Source organism: Callospermophilus lateralis, chromosome 2 (genome assembly GCF_048772815.1).
Source record: "Callospermophilus lateralis isolate mCalLat2 chromosome 2, mCalLat2.hap1, whole genome shotgun sequence".
NCBI classification, from domain to species: Eukaryota; Metazoa; Chordata; class Mammalia; order Rodentia; family Sciuridae; genus Callospermophilus; species Callospermophilus lateralis.
In genome coordinates this window covers 207399152-207413494 of record NC_135306.1, presented here as the reverse complement: position 1 = coordinate 207413494, position 14343 = coordinate 207399152, and the positions used below count along the sequence as shown (strand labels likewise).

Sequence of the window (14343 nt, the reverse complement as noted above, 5' to 3'; positions counted from 1 at the left end):
CCCCAGTGGAGACGGCAGGGTGGGGACCGCCCATCCACCCCCAAATGCCCACTGGGAGCAGACCCAAGGCAGCAGGCCAGTGGACAGCAGAGCTCCCTCTGCAGGACAGGACAGATTTGGGGGGCCGTAGGATACAAGGGAGGTTAACAGCTGGACTCCGGCCGCAGTGCTCAGCGCTCGGGCCAATCTGACGTCACCAGGCAAAAAGATGAGTCCCCAGTGGGGCTCTGGGGGGCTCCTGAGCGGGGCATTCCTTCCCGAAGCCTCATCGAGCGCAGCCCCTCCTCCTCCTCCCTCCCCTCCCCCTCCTGCTGGGCCTGGAATTGGGTTTGGGGCGGGTTCTGCTTCCAAAGCCATCTCCTGCAGCAGGCAAGGGCTCCTCCTGTCCTCCACCAAGCTCACGTTCCCGAGGCTCGGGCAGCGCTTGGCTGGCCTGCTGCCCTGGTGGGTCGGCCAGGCGGAGGCAGGGATCTCAGGAGGAGCCCGTCACAAAGGGAAGGACTCCGAGGACCAGGACAGCGGCAGGTAGCTCCCTGTGTCCAGGGACCGAGGGAGGGGCTCGGGGAAAGGGGGGCTGTAGGGTGAAGGCCAGGCAGGGAAGAAAAATGAGGTGGACATCTTCAGGGCAGGGAGGTGGGCACTGTCACGGCGGGAAGCTCCCAGAAATCCACCTCTTGGTGGCAGGGCTGTCACCCACCAGGAGATCTCTCCCGCCACTCAGAAGCTGCAGGGTTCTCAGGGACAGGGAGGAACTTTGAGAGTCCCCTCCTGTGTGACCATGCCCTGGCCAGCTGGCCTCCCCCAACCCCCAGCCCCAAGCCGGCCTCAGCAGCCAGCCCCTGCTCTGTCCTCCTGTGGGTGGGGGCTTCCCGTCCCTCCCCCAACTTCATGTCCAAGAGAGCTTTCTGGAAGGGCTAGAAGGGAACACCCAGCGGGCAGCATCCCAAGCAAGAGGAGAGGGCTCCTCTGCTCCCTCGCACACCAGCTTCTGCGAGGCTGAATCCGGGCTGGAGCAGCTGCAGGGCCAGCCCCGCAGTGGACATGCTGGGGTCAGCCCCAGCAGCCACAGGAGGCCGGCCAGCTGGGTCCCACCTTTTCCCAGGCTGGCAGAGCCTGGCACAGTGTGGGGTCCACTGAGGACGTCCCTGAGATGTTCTGCCAGGTCTTCATCCCCTTGGATGAGCCCCTTGGATCCAGCTGTCAGCAGGGACCCGGGTCCTAGAGTGGGAGACAGGCTCTCTGTGTGTCAAGGACAGCGTCAGACAGCCCCTCCAGTGACCAGTGCCCTCAGGCCCAGCCCAGGCAGCTGCCAGGGGAAAACCAGAGGCTTTGGGTCCTGGAGGGCTGGGGTGAGCCAGGCTGAGGGAAGCAGGCGGTGGCCGCACTGTCCTTGTTTTGAGGGGAGTGCAGGCAGGGGCAGGGGGTGCTGGGCTGGCAGCTTCCTGGTCAGCTTTGTGGAAGCCAGCGCTGATCAACACGCAGCACACGCACTCCACACGTCCCTACACATGTCACACATATGTCCTTAATGTGGCCCGTCTGGGCTGCTAGATCTCTCTGCGCATCAGTGAAGTCGCCGTGCGTATCCTGGTAGGGCCAGGACCAGGGGACACAGATGGATGGGCTCCATCAGCGTGGTGGGCAGGGGCTCTCCGGCATGCTAGGCTGCGCTGTGGGCAGGCCAGCCCTCTGCCCCAGGGTCCAGCCTGACCAGCGTGAAAGGGTGACACTTTCCCGAGTCCAGGCTTCCCCCAGGGGAGCTTAGGGCCTGTGTGGAAGGCTCTGGAAGGCCTCCAGAGGGCTGGGAGCAAGGGGGGAAGCGGAGGTTGCTTACCTGGGGCCAGGTGGGTGTGGGGTGCAGGCAGGGGAAAGTCTGGGCAGGCCCCCCGTGGGGAGCATGCAGCCTGTCCCTGGCCATGGACAGTGGACCAACCGGAGTTAGGCAGTGCCTTGAGGCGGGGGGTGAAGACGCCCACTGCCCAGCACCAGGATCTGTGCGTGGCACCACACACAGGGGCTCCCACCCTCACCCACGTAGGCCCCGCACTGAGCCACTCCAGGCACATGTGCCCCCACGGAGCTCCAGGGCACACCCGCAGCCTGGGGGCGGGAGGGCAGGAGACCTGAAGTGAGCGCAGGCCTGGGGCAGGGCTGGGCCCTCCACATCTGCACAGCTTTGGCCCTCGGGGTGGCAGCGCTCCCACCAGATCCTGGAGGCCAAGGGTTAAATAAGGGGCGGGCGGCTTGCACAGATGGACACCCTTTGCAGCCAGTGACTCACAGCCCAGCTGGGACAGGCGGAGAGGGGAGGAGGTGGCGGGCAGGCGGCTGGACCTGCAGAGGAAGGAATTTCTGGGGAGTGGAGGCCACCGCACTGCCCAGCTGTCCCTCCAGGGAGGGGGGCTCCAGCCACCTGTGGCTGCGCTGTGCCCCTGACAGGGCCTTTTCTCACTCTCGACCTCAGTTTCCCCACTTCCTGGGGAGCAGCGATAGGAGATCTGGTTGAGGGACAGGTCACTTTTAGCAGACACAGGGTAGGCAGACCCATGAGCTGTGGCCAACCAGGGTGGACCAGTCTCCTGCTGGGTCGTCCCCGCCCAGCTCACCCTGCCCCCAGGCTCATTGATTGGCAGCCAGAGGCTTCCCCCCACCCGCCGGAGTCAGGGCCACGACATGGCCCCCTGGCTCGCTCCCCAATCACCCCTCTCCTGCAGCTGCAGCCCCAACAATAGACAGACGTGCTGGCCGCTGGAGAGTGACCTCACCCCTGGACCCTAGGTCACCTACCAAAGGGGAATGAGGGCAGCTGCGCTGCAGCTGGTGATAAGGCCACACCCCACAAGGGAGAGGGGAGGTGGCAGGTGCTCAGCCAGCATTCGGGGTGCTGGGGTTGGTGGAGGGGGCGATGCTGTGCCTTCCAGGAACCTTTAGGGGAAAGACCAGATGCAAGGTCCCCCAAAATGACCTGCCTGACCCCACCGCGCCCCTCCCCTGCCACCCAGGGCCGGGACACCTGGAGGTGCTCGGGAAACTGTGTCTCCAGAGATATCTGGCTCCGGAAACCTTGCAGACCAAGTGGAGGGGTGGGGGTGGGGGGGGGCTTCCTCCCTAGTGAGCCACAGTGGGCTCCAAGGGGCCCCCAGGGTCTTAGGCAGGGTCCTCGGGCAGGACAGTCCTGCCAAGCCCTTCTTCAGGGAGCTGGGGATGGCCTTTCCGCTAAGGTGAGAGCCACTGGCCCAGAAAGCCCAGGGGCCTGGGGACAGGGCCGGGAGGTGGAATGGGGGCATTCTGGAAGGAGTCAGAGCCCACTGTCCTCATTTCACCCCGTCCCCGGGCTGTCGCCAGGTGACAGGTGTGCGTGCCAGCCGGTGAGCTGCGAGCGGGGACCTGGACCCTCCGAGCCTGGCGATGGCTGGGAACTGCTCCTGGGAGGCCCATGCCACCAGCAGGAACAAGGTAAGTGCCACCCGGCAGAGGAGGCCACTGGCCTGCCAGGAGACGGCAGGTGGGGACAAGAGACCCTCCCACACCTGCCTCCCAGGCCACTCTCCAACTCTGCACTGGGGTGGGCATGGGACTGGCCCTGGTCACCAGTCCCTAGGATCCCAGTGTCCCCTTCAGGGAGGTGAGCAAAGGCACTGGGTAACTGGAAGTCCCCCCTGATGCTGACCCTGGGCCATCCTTTGCCCCTTGCCGGCCCTGCAGAGGGGGGCAGTCAGCCATTACGATGGCCAGGGCTTGCCTGGAAGGCCTGCCTGCTGGCTCCTAGGTGACCCTGATGTCATGTGCTCCACAGAGCTGTGTCCACTCTGGGCTACCCCCATCCATAGGCACTAGCCCTCCTGAGACTCTGACAAGCCCTTCAGGCTGACCCACCACCTCCTGCCTTCCCCCTCCCCTTGAAAAGTCTGGAATTTTCTTCAGAATCCTGGGTAGAATACTCTCCGACTGGAAGGATCCCTGGAACTGACCGGCTCCAACCTCCTCACTGAAGAAACTGAGGCTCACAGCAGGGCAGTAACCTGTCCCCTGCCCAGGCCAGCTCCTGGGATCCGACCCTGGCCCCAGCCTCTATCCCTTCTCCCCCATGGTGCCCCCTGTGAAATGTTGGCTGCCCAGGAGGCAGAGATTGGATGTGCTGGGGGCGTGTCCAGGAGTCCCCAGAGCAGAGAGAGCGCTCAGGGAGGGGGCAGGCTCCAGAGCGGGCCTTTCACAAGGGCCTTGTGAGGCTGGGAACAGCTCCCACCCAGTGACTCAGCCGGCCCCCCTCCCCTTCAAAGAGGGGATTGCGCGATTTTTCCAGCTTGCGAGAGACAGGAGTGCTCTGACATGGCTCTGTCCACCCCCTGTCCCCTGCAAGCAAGTTCCCTCCCTGTGGCAGAGCTAGTCTCCCCTGGACCTTCCGGATCCTGCGTCTGCCCCTGCTGAGTGGAACTCCCAAGACTGCGGTTCTCAAGGTCCCCCCCGGGAAAGGAAGCCGAGGGCAAGGGATTTGTTGATCCCCAGAGGCAGGCAGAGCTGTCTGTGTTTGGTGGTGGGCAGGACCCCATAAGGGACTTTCCCTGACCTCCGAGGGCCTCCCCAAGTTTTGACAACACCTCCAGTTCCTGTTTGCAGAATCCCTTGAGGGGTCCGGGCCAGAAGACCCCACCCTTGGTTAGGGGATGTCAAGAGCGATTTCTCTGGATCCTGCTTCCTGCCAGAGCCATCTGGAAAGTGGCAGAAAGGGTCCCTTGTTTTGTTGGGGGACGGGAGTGGGTACCAGCCTTCGGGAGAGCGCTGGTGTGGATTGATAATGTCTGCAGGGGTTAGGGAAGAGGCTTGCTGGGGCACCATTGCCACTAGGAATGAGAGGTCAAAAACAACCCTGATGGGCTGTGTTTGGCCGGCACGCTGATTTTAAGTGTTCACACAGAAAGCTCAGGGTGTTGGGCTTCTCTGGGAAGGGGAGAGGGGGACCGGCCCCACTAGCCGGTCCCCTGGCACCCGCTGGCTGGAGCAGAGCAGGCTGCCCACCCTGATCAGGATGGGTACTCTTGGGTTTTAACCGTGCCCACCACTCACCGTTTCTGGAACGCGGCTCAGGCTTGTGCATTTACCCACCAACCCAAGCCCTGTGGACAGGACTGGTGTCCGCTGGGCAGCACCATTTTAGGCAAAACCAGTTGTAAAATATTGAAGTGCTTCCTGTAGCTGATGCCGCAGGTCCCACCCCCTGCCAGAGACCCCCTGGGCTTTCCCACAATCCAGAGCCCTGAAGAGCAGCCCCAGCCCACAGGGCACCACCTCTGATCCCCAGTTCTCCCTGGCCCCACTGTGGAACTGGGTCCTGCTTCAAGTTCCACTCCATTTTTTTTTTCTTTTTGCAAATGATTTTAATTTCCTTAGAAATAAGTATTTTCACTTTTTAGTTTTGAAACAATGCAAGAAAATTCTAAGAACAGGAGGCTACCTACTAAGTCCCTCCCTCCCTTCCTCCATTGCTGATCTTGTGCTGAATGTGCTGTGTACCCCAGAATCACCCCAAAATAACTGACAGACACCAACTCCCTCTGCCTTCAAATAGCCAGACTGGCCTGAGAACAAGGCCAGAGCGCAGGTCCAGGTTCAGAAAACGTAACACTGATGCAATCCATGCCCACATCCTGAGCTCTCCGAGTGCCCAGCAATACAGTGGTCTAGGTCCAGGGTGTTAGGATCCCAGCCTGCAGAGTGGGTCACGGCTCTTTGGTCTCCTTGCATCCAGAAAGTGCCCTCAGTTTCCCCTTATTCCCTTATTGTATTATAACAGTCCCTTCTTCTATGACATGGACATTTTTGGGAGAGTCCATTCTGACTGTGGGAAGCCTAGAGTGCTTATAGGTGGCTGACAGCCGTGGTGTCCCTCCTGGAGACTGGCCACTCCGTGCTGTTAGCTCTAGACTCGGGAGCAGCGTGAGCCTCCGGTGGGCTATATTCTGCTCTGGTTGCAATCAGAGCCAGTGGCCCTACAGACCTTGGACCCAAGTGTCTGATGGGGACCACCAGGCGGGCCACAGGTGCAGGTCTCCGTGGAGGGGGAGGGGCCGCCAGCACCACCAGGTGTCTCCCCTCCACACCTGCACAGATGTGTCCCAGTCTGAGCGAGGCCCCGGAGCTCTACAGCCGCGGCTTCCTGACCATCGAGCAGATCGCCATGCTGCCCCCGCCGGCCGTCATGAACTACATCTTCCTGCTGCTCTGCCTGTGCGGCCTGGTGGGCAACGGGCTGGTCCTCTGGTTTTTCGGCTTCTCCATCAAGAGGACCCCCTTCTCCATCTACTTCCTGCACCTGGCCAGCGCCGACAGCGCTTACCTCTTCAGCAAGGCCCTGTTCTCCCTCCTGAACGCGGGGGGCTTTCTGGGCACCTTCGCCGACTTCGTCCGCAGCGTCTCCCGGGTCGTGGGGCTCTGCACCTTCGTCAGCGGCGTGAGCCTCCTGCCGGCCATCAGCACAGAGCGCAGTGTGTCCGTCATCTTTCCTGCCTGGTACTGGCGCCGGCGGCCCAAGCGCCTGTCGGCCGTGGTGTGCGCCCTGCTCTGGCTCCTGTCCCTGCTGGTCACTGGAATTCACAACTACTTCTGTGTGTTCCTGGGCCACGCAGACTCCGGGGCAGCCTGCAGGCACATGGACATCGCCCTGGGCATCATCCTCTTCCTGGTCTTCTGCCCACTCATGGTGCTGCCCTGCCTGGCCCTCATCTTGCACGTGGAATGCCGGGCACGGAGGCGCCAGCGGTCGGCCAAACTCAACCACGTGGTGCTGGCCATGGTCTCCGTCTTCCTCGTGTCCTCCATCTACTTGGGGATCGACTGGTTCCTCTTCTGGGTCTTCCAGATCCCGGCCCCCTTCCCCGAGTACGTCACCGACCTGTGCATCTGCATCAACAGCAGTGCCAAGCCCATTGTCTACTTCCTGGCCGGGAGGGACAAGTCGCAGCGGCTGTGGGAGCCTCTCAGGGTGGTCTTCCAGAGGGCCCTGAGGGACGGCGCCGAGATGGGGGAGGCTGCAGGCGGCACGCCCAACACGGTCACCATGGAGATGCAGTGCCCCTCTGGGAATGCCTCCTGAGAGGCCTGCGCCCGGGGAAGCCTGGGCCAGACGTGGACCCTGGCCTCCAGAGACTCTTTGCCACCGACAGGAACAGGCACCTGCCTTGGTGCCTGCGTGGGAGGACAATCTGGCTTGGCCTCTCCTGCCTCCTTCTCCAGGGATGGAGGCCCTGGGGGTGGCCAAGAGGCCGAGCAGCCACCAGCACCCCCCAGCCACTCTGCCTCAGTGACCCACTGTACCAAAGTCATCCCCACACGGTGGGGCCCTCCTCGCCCTGGGCTGGTCGGCATAGGGGAGGAGATGGCCGCAGCCCTGCCACCTCCTGCCCTACAGCCTCGTCCCCAGGGGTGGACTGTTCTCGAGATTCCGTCCCCAGGGCGGAGCATGAGCTGACCTGAACCAAACGGTGCTACCTGGGAGAGGTGTCCCTTCATAGCCTTGCAGCCAGATCTTTCTGCAAACAACATCCCTGTCCCCTTGGTGAGTCATTTGGTGACTTTAATGGGGAAACGCCTGGCCCTGGGGCCACTCGAGACAGGAAGGACGGCCTTTTCTAACTCTGTGCCTGGCCAGCCCTGGGCAGCCTCCCAAGCACTCTGTGTCCTCCAGGCCACTGTGGACCATATGGGCAGTTCCTGGACCGAGTCCCTGGGCTCTAGCACCACCCAGAAGTGGGCTCTGGCTCTGTCCTGTCCCCTGGGGACTGGCACTGAGGTGCCCAACAAGCACAGTGGCCCCATGTAGCCACAGGGAGTTCTGTAAGACAATGAAGTGTCACCAATAAACGTTTTGTACCTTGCAGTGAGGCAGCTGAATGCCCGAGTCCTCTGCCTCCCACAGCGAGGACAGCCAAGGGCAGGGACAGTGGCCCGGGCCTCCCTGCTGGCTCTCCAGGGCCATCTGCTCCTGTCCTCCTGCCCCAAGCCTGGTCTTCTGGCTGCTTCTGTCTTCCCTGTGGCGTACCCACCCCTTTCCTGGTGGGTTGCCAGAGTGAGTGCCGGTCCCAACCGGGAAACCTGTCCATGTATTCTAGTTCAGCCCTGCAGGGACTGACACGGTCCCTCTCCAAGAGGGACACAGTGGCCCCACGGGGGCTCCCTGGAGTGAGTGGCTGCATCCCTTCCTACTGCTCCTCCCTGCAGAATGTCCCCCTCTGCCCTGACCCCCAGGCAGGGGCTGGCCCCTGTGCCTGGACACCTCTCTGTGCTCCTGCAGCTGGCTGAGAGCCCTTCCAGGGTACCACCTGGGCCAGGCTGGAGGGCAGGCCACTGTGGACCATAAGGGCAGTACCTGGACCATGCCTCTGCTCAGCCCCCACAGAGGACATCCTGGGCACCTGGTCTAGCCTGGGATTCTTTGGGGAGATTCTCGAGGGGAACTTGCTCACTCACTCTGAGGCCTGAGGAGAGAGCCCAAGGCAGAGGCAGAGGTGGCCAGCCAGGAAGCGTCACTGACGGAGTGGGGCTCCTTCTCTGAGCCAGGAGCAGACGAGGAAGGCATGCCTGCCGGGTGGCCCTGACACCCCATTCACACACCTCAAGCCTGCTCTGCCTCAGCCTGGGCCCGGGGCAGCAGCTGCAGCACCAGCCCTCGCAGGGCTGACCCCGCCAAGCCCAGGAGCCTGATGGCCCACGCCCAGTCACCGACTTGGACCTTCCTGTCCACTCTGGCCGTGGACTGTCTCTGCTCTCTAGCAGTCCCCGCTGGTCCTCCCAGCCAGGCACTGAGCTCTGGGGAGAAGGGACTGGGTGTGGGTGGAAGGAGCTGTGGTTCCAGGGGCCTCCGGTGAGGAAGAGCTGTGCCGCGTCCCCCGCGCCGCGTCCCCCACGCTGCGTCCACATGAGCCCCACCACCCTCCCCGTCTCCCCGGTGCTGCTCAGTGAATCCCAGAGACAAGGTGTCAGATGAGGGGTCTCCAGCCCGGCAGGTGATCACTGAGGACACACAGCAGCAGCAGCAGGGTTGGGGTCCCCTCAGGGGCAGGGCTGGGGCCCACTCGGGCATCCTGGCCGGAAAGTCTCCCCCTCCACATGGACAGAAAGGCCTCCCAGGGCCGAAGGTCGCCCAGGCTGGCCCAGGGCCAGTGAGTCCTACTTCCTGGGAAGCCACTCTCCTCTCAGGAGCCCAAGCCTCCAGTCCTGAGTCCCCCCAGGAAGCTGACCCCTGGAAGGGCCCTCCCTGCCCGGGGCCAGCCTGGGCGCTCAGCTCCCAGGCCCGTGAGTGGATGAGCAGTCGGAGGAGCTGGGCCACACTCTGAGGCGGCATCAGCCTCACCTCGCTGCGGCGGAGCGGGGGTGAGCTTCGGGCTGGTCCAGGCTCTGGGGCCTGGTGCAGACCTTTGCTAGGAAGCTGGCCTTTTCTCCCACAGGCCCGAGACTCCCAGAGGAGTCTGCCCCTCCCAGATCCCCTCATTTTCTGTGCTAATGGCACAGACACTAAAGGAGAGGAAGGCCCACACTTCCCTCCCTCCCCAGGTGTTTGATTATTAAAGTGGCAGGGAGGAGCCGGCCGCAGGCGCCAGGGCTCCAGCTGCGCCCATCAGGGTGGTGTTCTGGCAGCCTTCCCCCCCCCACACCCCCCCACACCCCCCACACCCCCACCCCACCCCCCACCCCCCCCCCGCCGCGGCCTTCTCTCGGGTGTTTGGTAAGAGCAGGAGGCAGGGGCCTGAGCCGCGCAGATTTCTGTCCTGACACTTTGCAGCAAGGCCCTTTCTCAGAGACAGCCACTCCACAGCAGAACGGCACAGCTCCTACTGAGGGACTGCTGGGCGGCCCCGGGTACCAGCAAACCACTCCCACCCAGCACAGGAAGAGGCGGGAGGGCCTGGGCCACCCTTCCTGCACCCACTACCTCTACAGAACCAAGCAAGAAAAGACGCACCGTCTTTTAGATGGCGCAAGGGATGAGCAAGGCCAGATTTGAAGTCAAGAGCGAGCCTCTGGGAGGCGGAGGTCTGTGACCTGCCAGCCACGGACCTCAGTCTTGCTGTGCCTCGGTTTCCCTGTGGGGGGGGCACTGCACGGACCTCACAGAGCTGGTGGAATCGCCTGTGTCGGTGCCCGGCACACCCTGGTCAGGCATCAGGGCAGGGACTCGGCGGGTGGAGGGGAAGAAGTGGATGGCCAGCAAAGGAGAGGAGTGCCCACCTACAGCCTCTCCAAGCTCTGGCCATCAGGGCAATGACTGCCATCTGTTGAGGCCCTGGGCCCACGGGCTCAGGTAGGGGCTGGCTGAGATCTTCAGAGCAGAGCCACACGGGACCTGCATCAGTACCAGTTGGGGAAGTTGGGCCTCACCCATGGATCTTCTCACCAAGGTCAGCCACAGCAGGTGGATGACCAGGCTGGAGCCCCAAGTCACCACCCAAAGGCTCCCATGGTGGCTGTCTAGTGGCCCTGCAAGCTCAGCCTCTGACCTTGGCATCCCCCATCAGGAAAGTGATGGCAGTTGGAGACACCTGAGGTGGACATGCCCAGCCCAGCCCCCGGGCACCCAGACGGGCCTGGTTGGCTTCCCAGTGGACTGAGGCCGGGGGAGGACATGGCTCTGTTTCAGGCTGTCAGCAGAGGGGGAGAGGGAGGGGGAGCTCGGCAGGCAGCGGGAGCCGTGGTCTCTCCTCCCTTGTACATCTGGCTGAGGGACTCTGGTACCCGCCGTCCCCAAGCCCTGCCCGCTGTGGTTTCCAGATCCCTTGGGTTTCATACTTTATGCCAGAGTTTTTAAGCACAAGATCGTCTCACCTCTGCACAGCTTGGGTCAGATGCCTCCTTCCTCCTGGGGACCATGGGCTCATCTAGGAGGTGGTGGACAGATGGGTCCTGCCTCTCACTGTTGGGGAAGAAGCCCGGCCAGGGCAATGTGTCCCTCAACATGTCAGTGACCAGGCCAGGAAGCCAGACCTTCCAGGGTCCTTCCAGAACAGAGCCCCTGAGGGCACCAGTGCAATACAGGGTACTGGACGCCAGCAGAGGCTGGAGACGTGGAGAACCGGAGGCGGCAGGGTGCACGGGGTTCGCGGGAAGCCCTGTTAGATGAGTCAGGCCTGCAGCACAAAGTTTCCTGGCAGTCCCAGAGAGGCTCACCTACGCAGGCCGATGTTTTTTTAAGTCTTTGTAATTAATCTAATTGAGGCCTCCTTGACACGCCGGAGAATGTGACCACTTCACATATAAGACACACTGATCTCTGACCAGCGCATCTGTGCCCATGTCATCCACAAAACAACAGACGGGAGGTGTCACTCCCCCGAGAAGAACGTGTCTGCCCCACCCAAGGCTTCCCATGGCCACTGGGCAGCCCGTCCAGCGCCTGCCGGGCCCCGCCCAACACAGCATTCATCTCCTTCACACTGCTCTCCATTAGCCTCCGGGCAGATCCGTGCCCCCGGCCAGGAGCCCTGGTGGCAAGTAACAGAACCGGGTTAGTCCAGCTCGGGAGAGGGCGGGTGGGTGTGGGCAGGCCTGTTTACAGGAATTGATCGACTCACAGACCCAGAAAACGGAATAAGAACATAATGAAACAAAACCCTCCCACTTGGAAGAGAAAGCGCACACAGCACTTGGTGGCTCTTGGCCGTAGCATTCTCCCTGGACGGGACACAGGGAGCACAGGGAGCTCAAGAGGTCCCTGGTCACCACCCAGCTGGTAGCCGGAATCCAAGATGGCCCCCGGCGGTCACGCTCTGGTGAATTCGCGCCCTTCCCTGGATACGCAGGCTGCACCATCCATGGGACTCAGCAAGGTGCCTGGGTGCGTAAGGTTGTGACGGTCTCCACTGGTGGCACTAGTGAGCCCGCTGCCATGTGGGGAGCAGTGATGTTGGAAAGAGGCCAGAGAGCCTCTGGCCCCCAGCCAGGCAAGGTAGCGAGGCGCTCAGTCCAGCAACCCACGGGGAACGGGTAAGACCCAGCAGGGACCACGCGGGTGGTACAGGTTCAAAGGTCAGGGGAGAGCCCAGGATGAGCCTGCTGCTGGGTGGCTGACCATGAGCCTTCTTAACCCCTTTGTAACTGTTGGCCTCTGCTTTTGGTCAGTTGCATGAGCTCGTAGCACACGCCATGACCCCTCTCTGATGGATGATCCACCTGACCAGGGTCTTGAAGACAGCTGTCCCTCTCGGCTCAGAGCAGGGAAAAGGACAGCTGTGGGAGTGGGAAGCAGAGCTGGGCCACCTGCCACACACGTGGCCCAACACAGAGAGCCGGCCACAGTGACATCCCCCGGGACCCCCCAGGTGCACTTTACCACGCAGCGATTTGCAAAGTGGGTGGTCCGCCCTCTGGAAAGTGTGGGTGTGGGTGGGCCCAGGCGGCCAAGAACCCAGAGGCCTCCGTCCCTCCATCAGGAACGGCCCAGATGCGCACAGTAGGTGCAAGAGCACGGCCACTACTGCCTTGGGAGCCTGACGCCTCCTGAGCCTCTGTCCCTGTCTTTGGGTGCAGCTCTCGGGTTCTCAGCGGGTACCAAGACCCCCAAGCAGCAAGCACAGAATGAACTTCCTGTGGCCGTCACTGCAGGGTCAGGAGGACCCTCCTGCCCTGGGGTTGTCCCAGCAGACCAGACACCTCTGTCACCAGGGTCAACATCTGGCCTCCCCACCTTCCTGCCTCCTCCGTTCGTATTAAGCGGGTGCTCACGTCTCCCACACCTACTTCTCCACGGCAGGGCTGGCCCACCCAGCCAGAATTAACACACTGGTGGCCCGGGCCCTCCCAGGGCCTCAGCCGTTGCTGGTGGCCCAGCTGAGGCGTCCACCCGCCTCCCACCCTGAGGAGCCTCGTGACACCAGGGTGCTTCCTCACCTGGGAGGAGGTGCATGTGGCCAAGGCAAGGCGTGGGGACACGGGAGCATCTCCTTCCCCACGTGACCCCTGGTTCTGAGGGGAGTCAGGGGCCAGAGAGGGATTATGAGCTTCCAGTGAGGACTTTGGGGCTCAGAGGAGTCACCCAACTCACAAGTGGCAGAAGCCGGAGTGGGAATCAGATCTTGCACTCTGGATCCGGGGCTCCTTCCTCCCCATCCCTCAGCAAGCAGAGCCGGGCGAGTCCATTAGCCATGACGCCTCTGCACACGGGCCGTCGGGGGCCCTAATGGCCTTTCCCAGCCCACAAGAGCCCCCATTCCCTCCACGCCCCACCCCAGCTTCCCAACGGTGGGGCCTGCTAATGCTCTGAGGCCTCTGAGAGGGAAGACGCGGCAGACGGCCAGGAAGGGTGGACCCCCGGTGCTCCCTGCAGGCCCCAGCCTCATCCTCCTTGTCCCCTGGGCAGGGATGGGCTCTTTAGCCCTTACCAGCCAGTCCCACCCAGCTCGGCTGCACCCACGTGGGAGGCTGGGGGCCTTCCTGCATTTAAGCCAGCTCCGCCTCCCACTTCACAGAGGGAGACCAGCCAAGGTTTGCTGGGGTCCTGGGGTCAGGCTCCCAGGGAGAGGGCAGTGAGGGGAGCCGCGAGTGAGCGGGCAGACACCGAGGGCTCGGGCCTGGGCAGAGACAGCAGGACCCGCGCACGGACCAGGAGAGAGCTGCTGGGGCCTCCAGGGACCAGAGCCACAAGACTGACAGCCTTCCTCAAGGACCAGCACCACGTCCAGGGGCAGGTGAGAGGCCCGACTTTACAATCTGGGTGGAGGTGGGACAGCCTGATGGTTAGGGACGGACGCCCCGCCACCTGCTAGACCCAGGGGAAGCCCCTGCTCTGCTGGGGCAGCTGGGCATCCTGAGCAGGTGTCTCAGCCTCTCTGAGCCCTCATCTCCTAAGGAAAGCAGGGACAATAAAGCAACCTCACAAGCACCTCAAGCCATGGTGAGCGCAGGACGTTAACCCTGGTGCCTGCCACCTTGGAGGTGATGGCAGAGCAGGGACGAGGGTGCCAAGGAGAGCAAAGCCTAAGGAGAAGACATACCCCATCGAGTGTTTTCAAAAAGGTAGCTGTGGACCAACCAGGCCGGGTCCTGTCAGGCACATAAGAGGACACGCGCTTCCAAGTCCACGCATGCCCAGCAGAAAGGCTCTGGGGGACCCAGGCACCCGGGCGGGCACAGGGCAACTTTCTTCCTTCACATCCGCGTGGTTTACGGTGAGACTGAATTGGCCTCCGTGCGATTTTTGCAAAGGTGAGTGTCCACGGAGAGTGGACGACAGCGCAGGGGCCATGCTGTGAAGATACCAGCCCAGTCTGTAGCCGAGGGGGCAGACGTGTAGAGGACAGGGAGGGAGGCAGGCTGGCCCGGAGGAGTCTGTGCCAAACCCCGGGGGGACAGTGAGGG

The 14343-nt window shown here is 62.7% G+C and overlaps 1 protein-coding gene across 1 annotated transcript; it reads left to right on the top strand.

Annotated features, from left to right (window-relative positions):
- Positions 1-377: 377 nt before the first annotated feature.
- On the top strand, positions 378-7837 carry Mrgprf (MAS related GPR family member F). The gene is made up of 3 exons (XM_076844853.2): positions 378-525; positions 3346-3456; positions 6107-7837. The coding sequence occupies exons 2-3, from the start codon at positions 3409-3411 to the stop codon at positions 7088-7090; spliced, it is 1032 nt and encodes a 343-aa protein (XP_076700968.2). The 5' UTR covers positions 378-525; positions 3346-3408; the 3' UTR covers positions 7091-7837.
- Positions 7838-14343: the final 6506 nt, after the last annotated feature.

What these genes read in the sequence shown, in the direction of transcription:
- Mrgprf (XM_076844853.2), top strand. Translation starts at nt 3,409, where the DNA reads ATGGCTGGGAACTGCTCCTGGGAGGCCCATGCCACCAGCAGGAACAAG. An exon ending in ATGCCACCAGCAGGAACAAG is followed by an intron (nt 3,457 to 6,106) that starts GTAAGTGCCACC and finishes ACACCTGCACAG; the next exon opens with ATGTGTCCCAGTCTGAGCGA.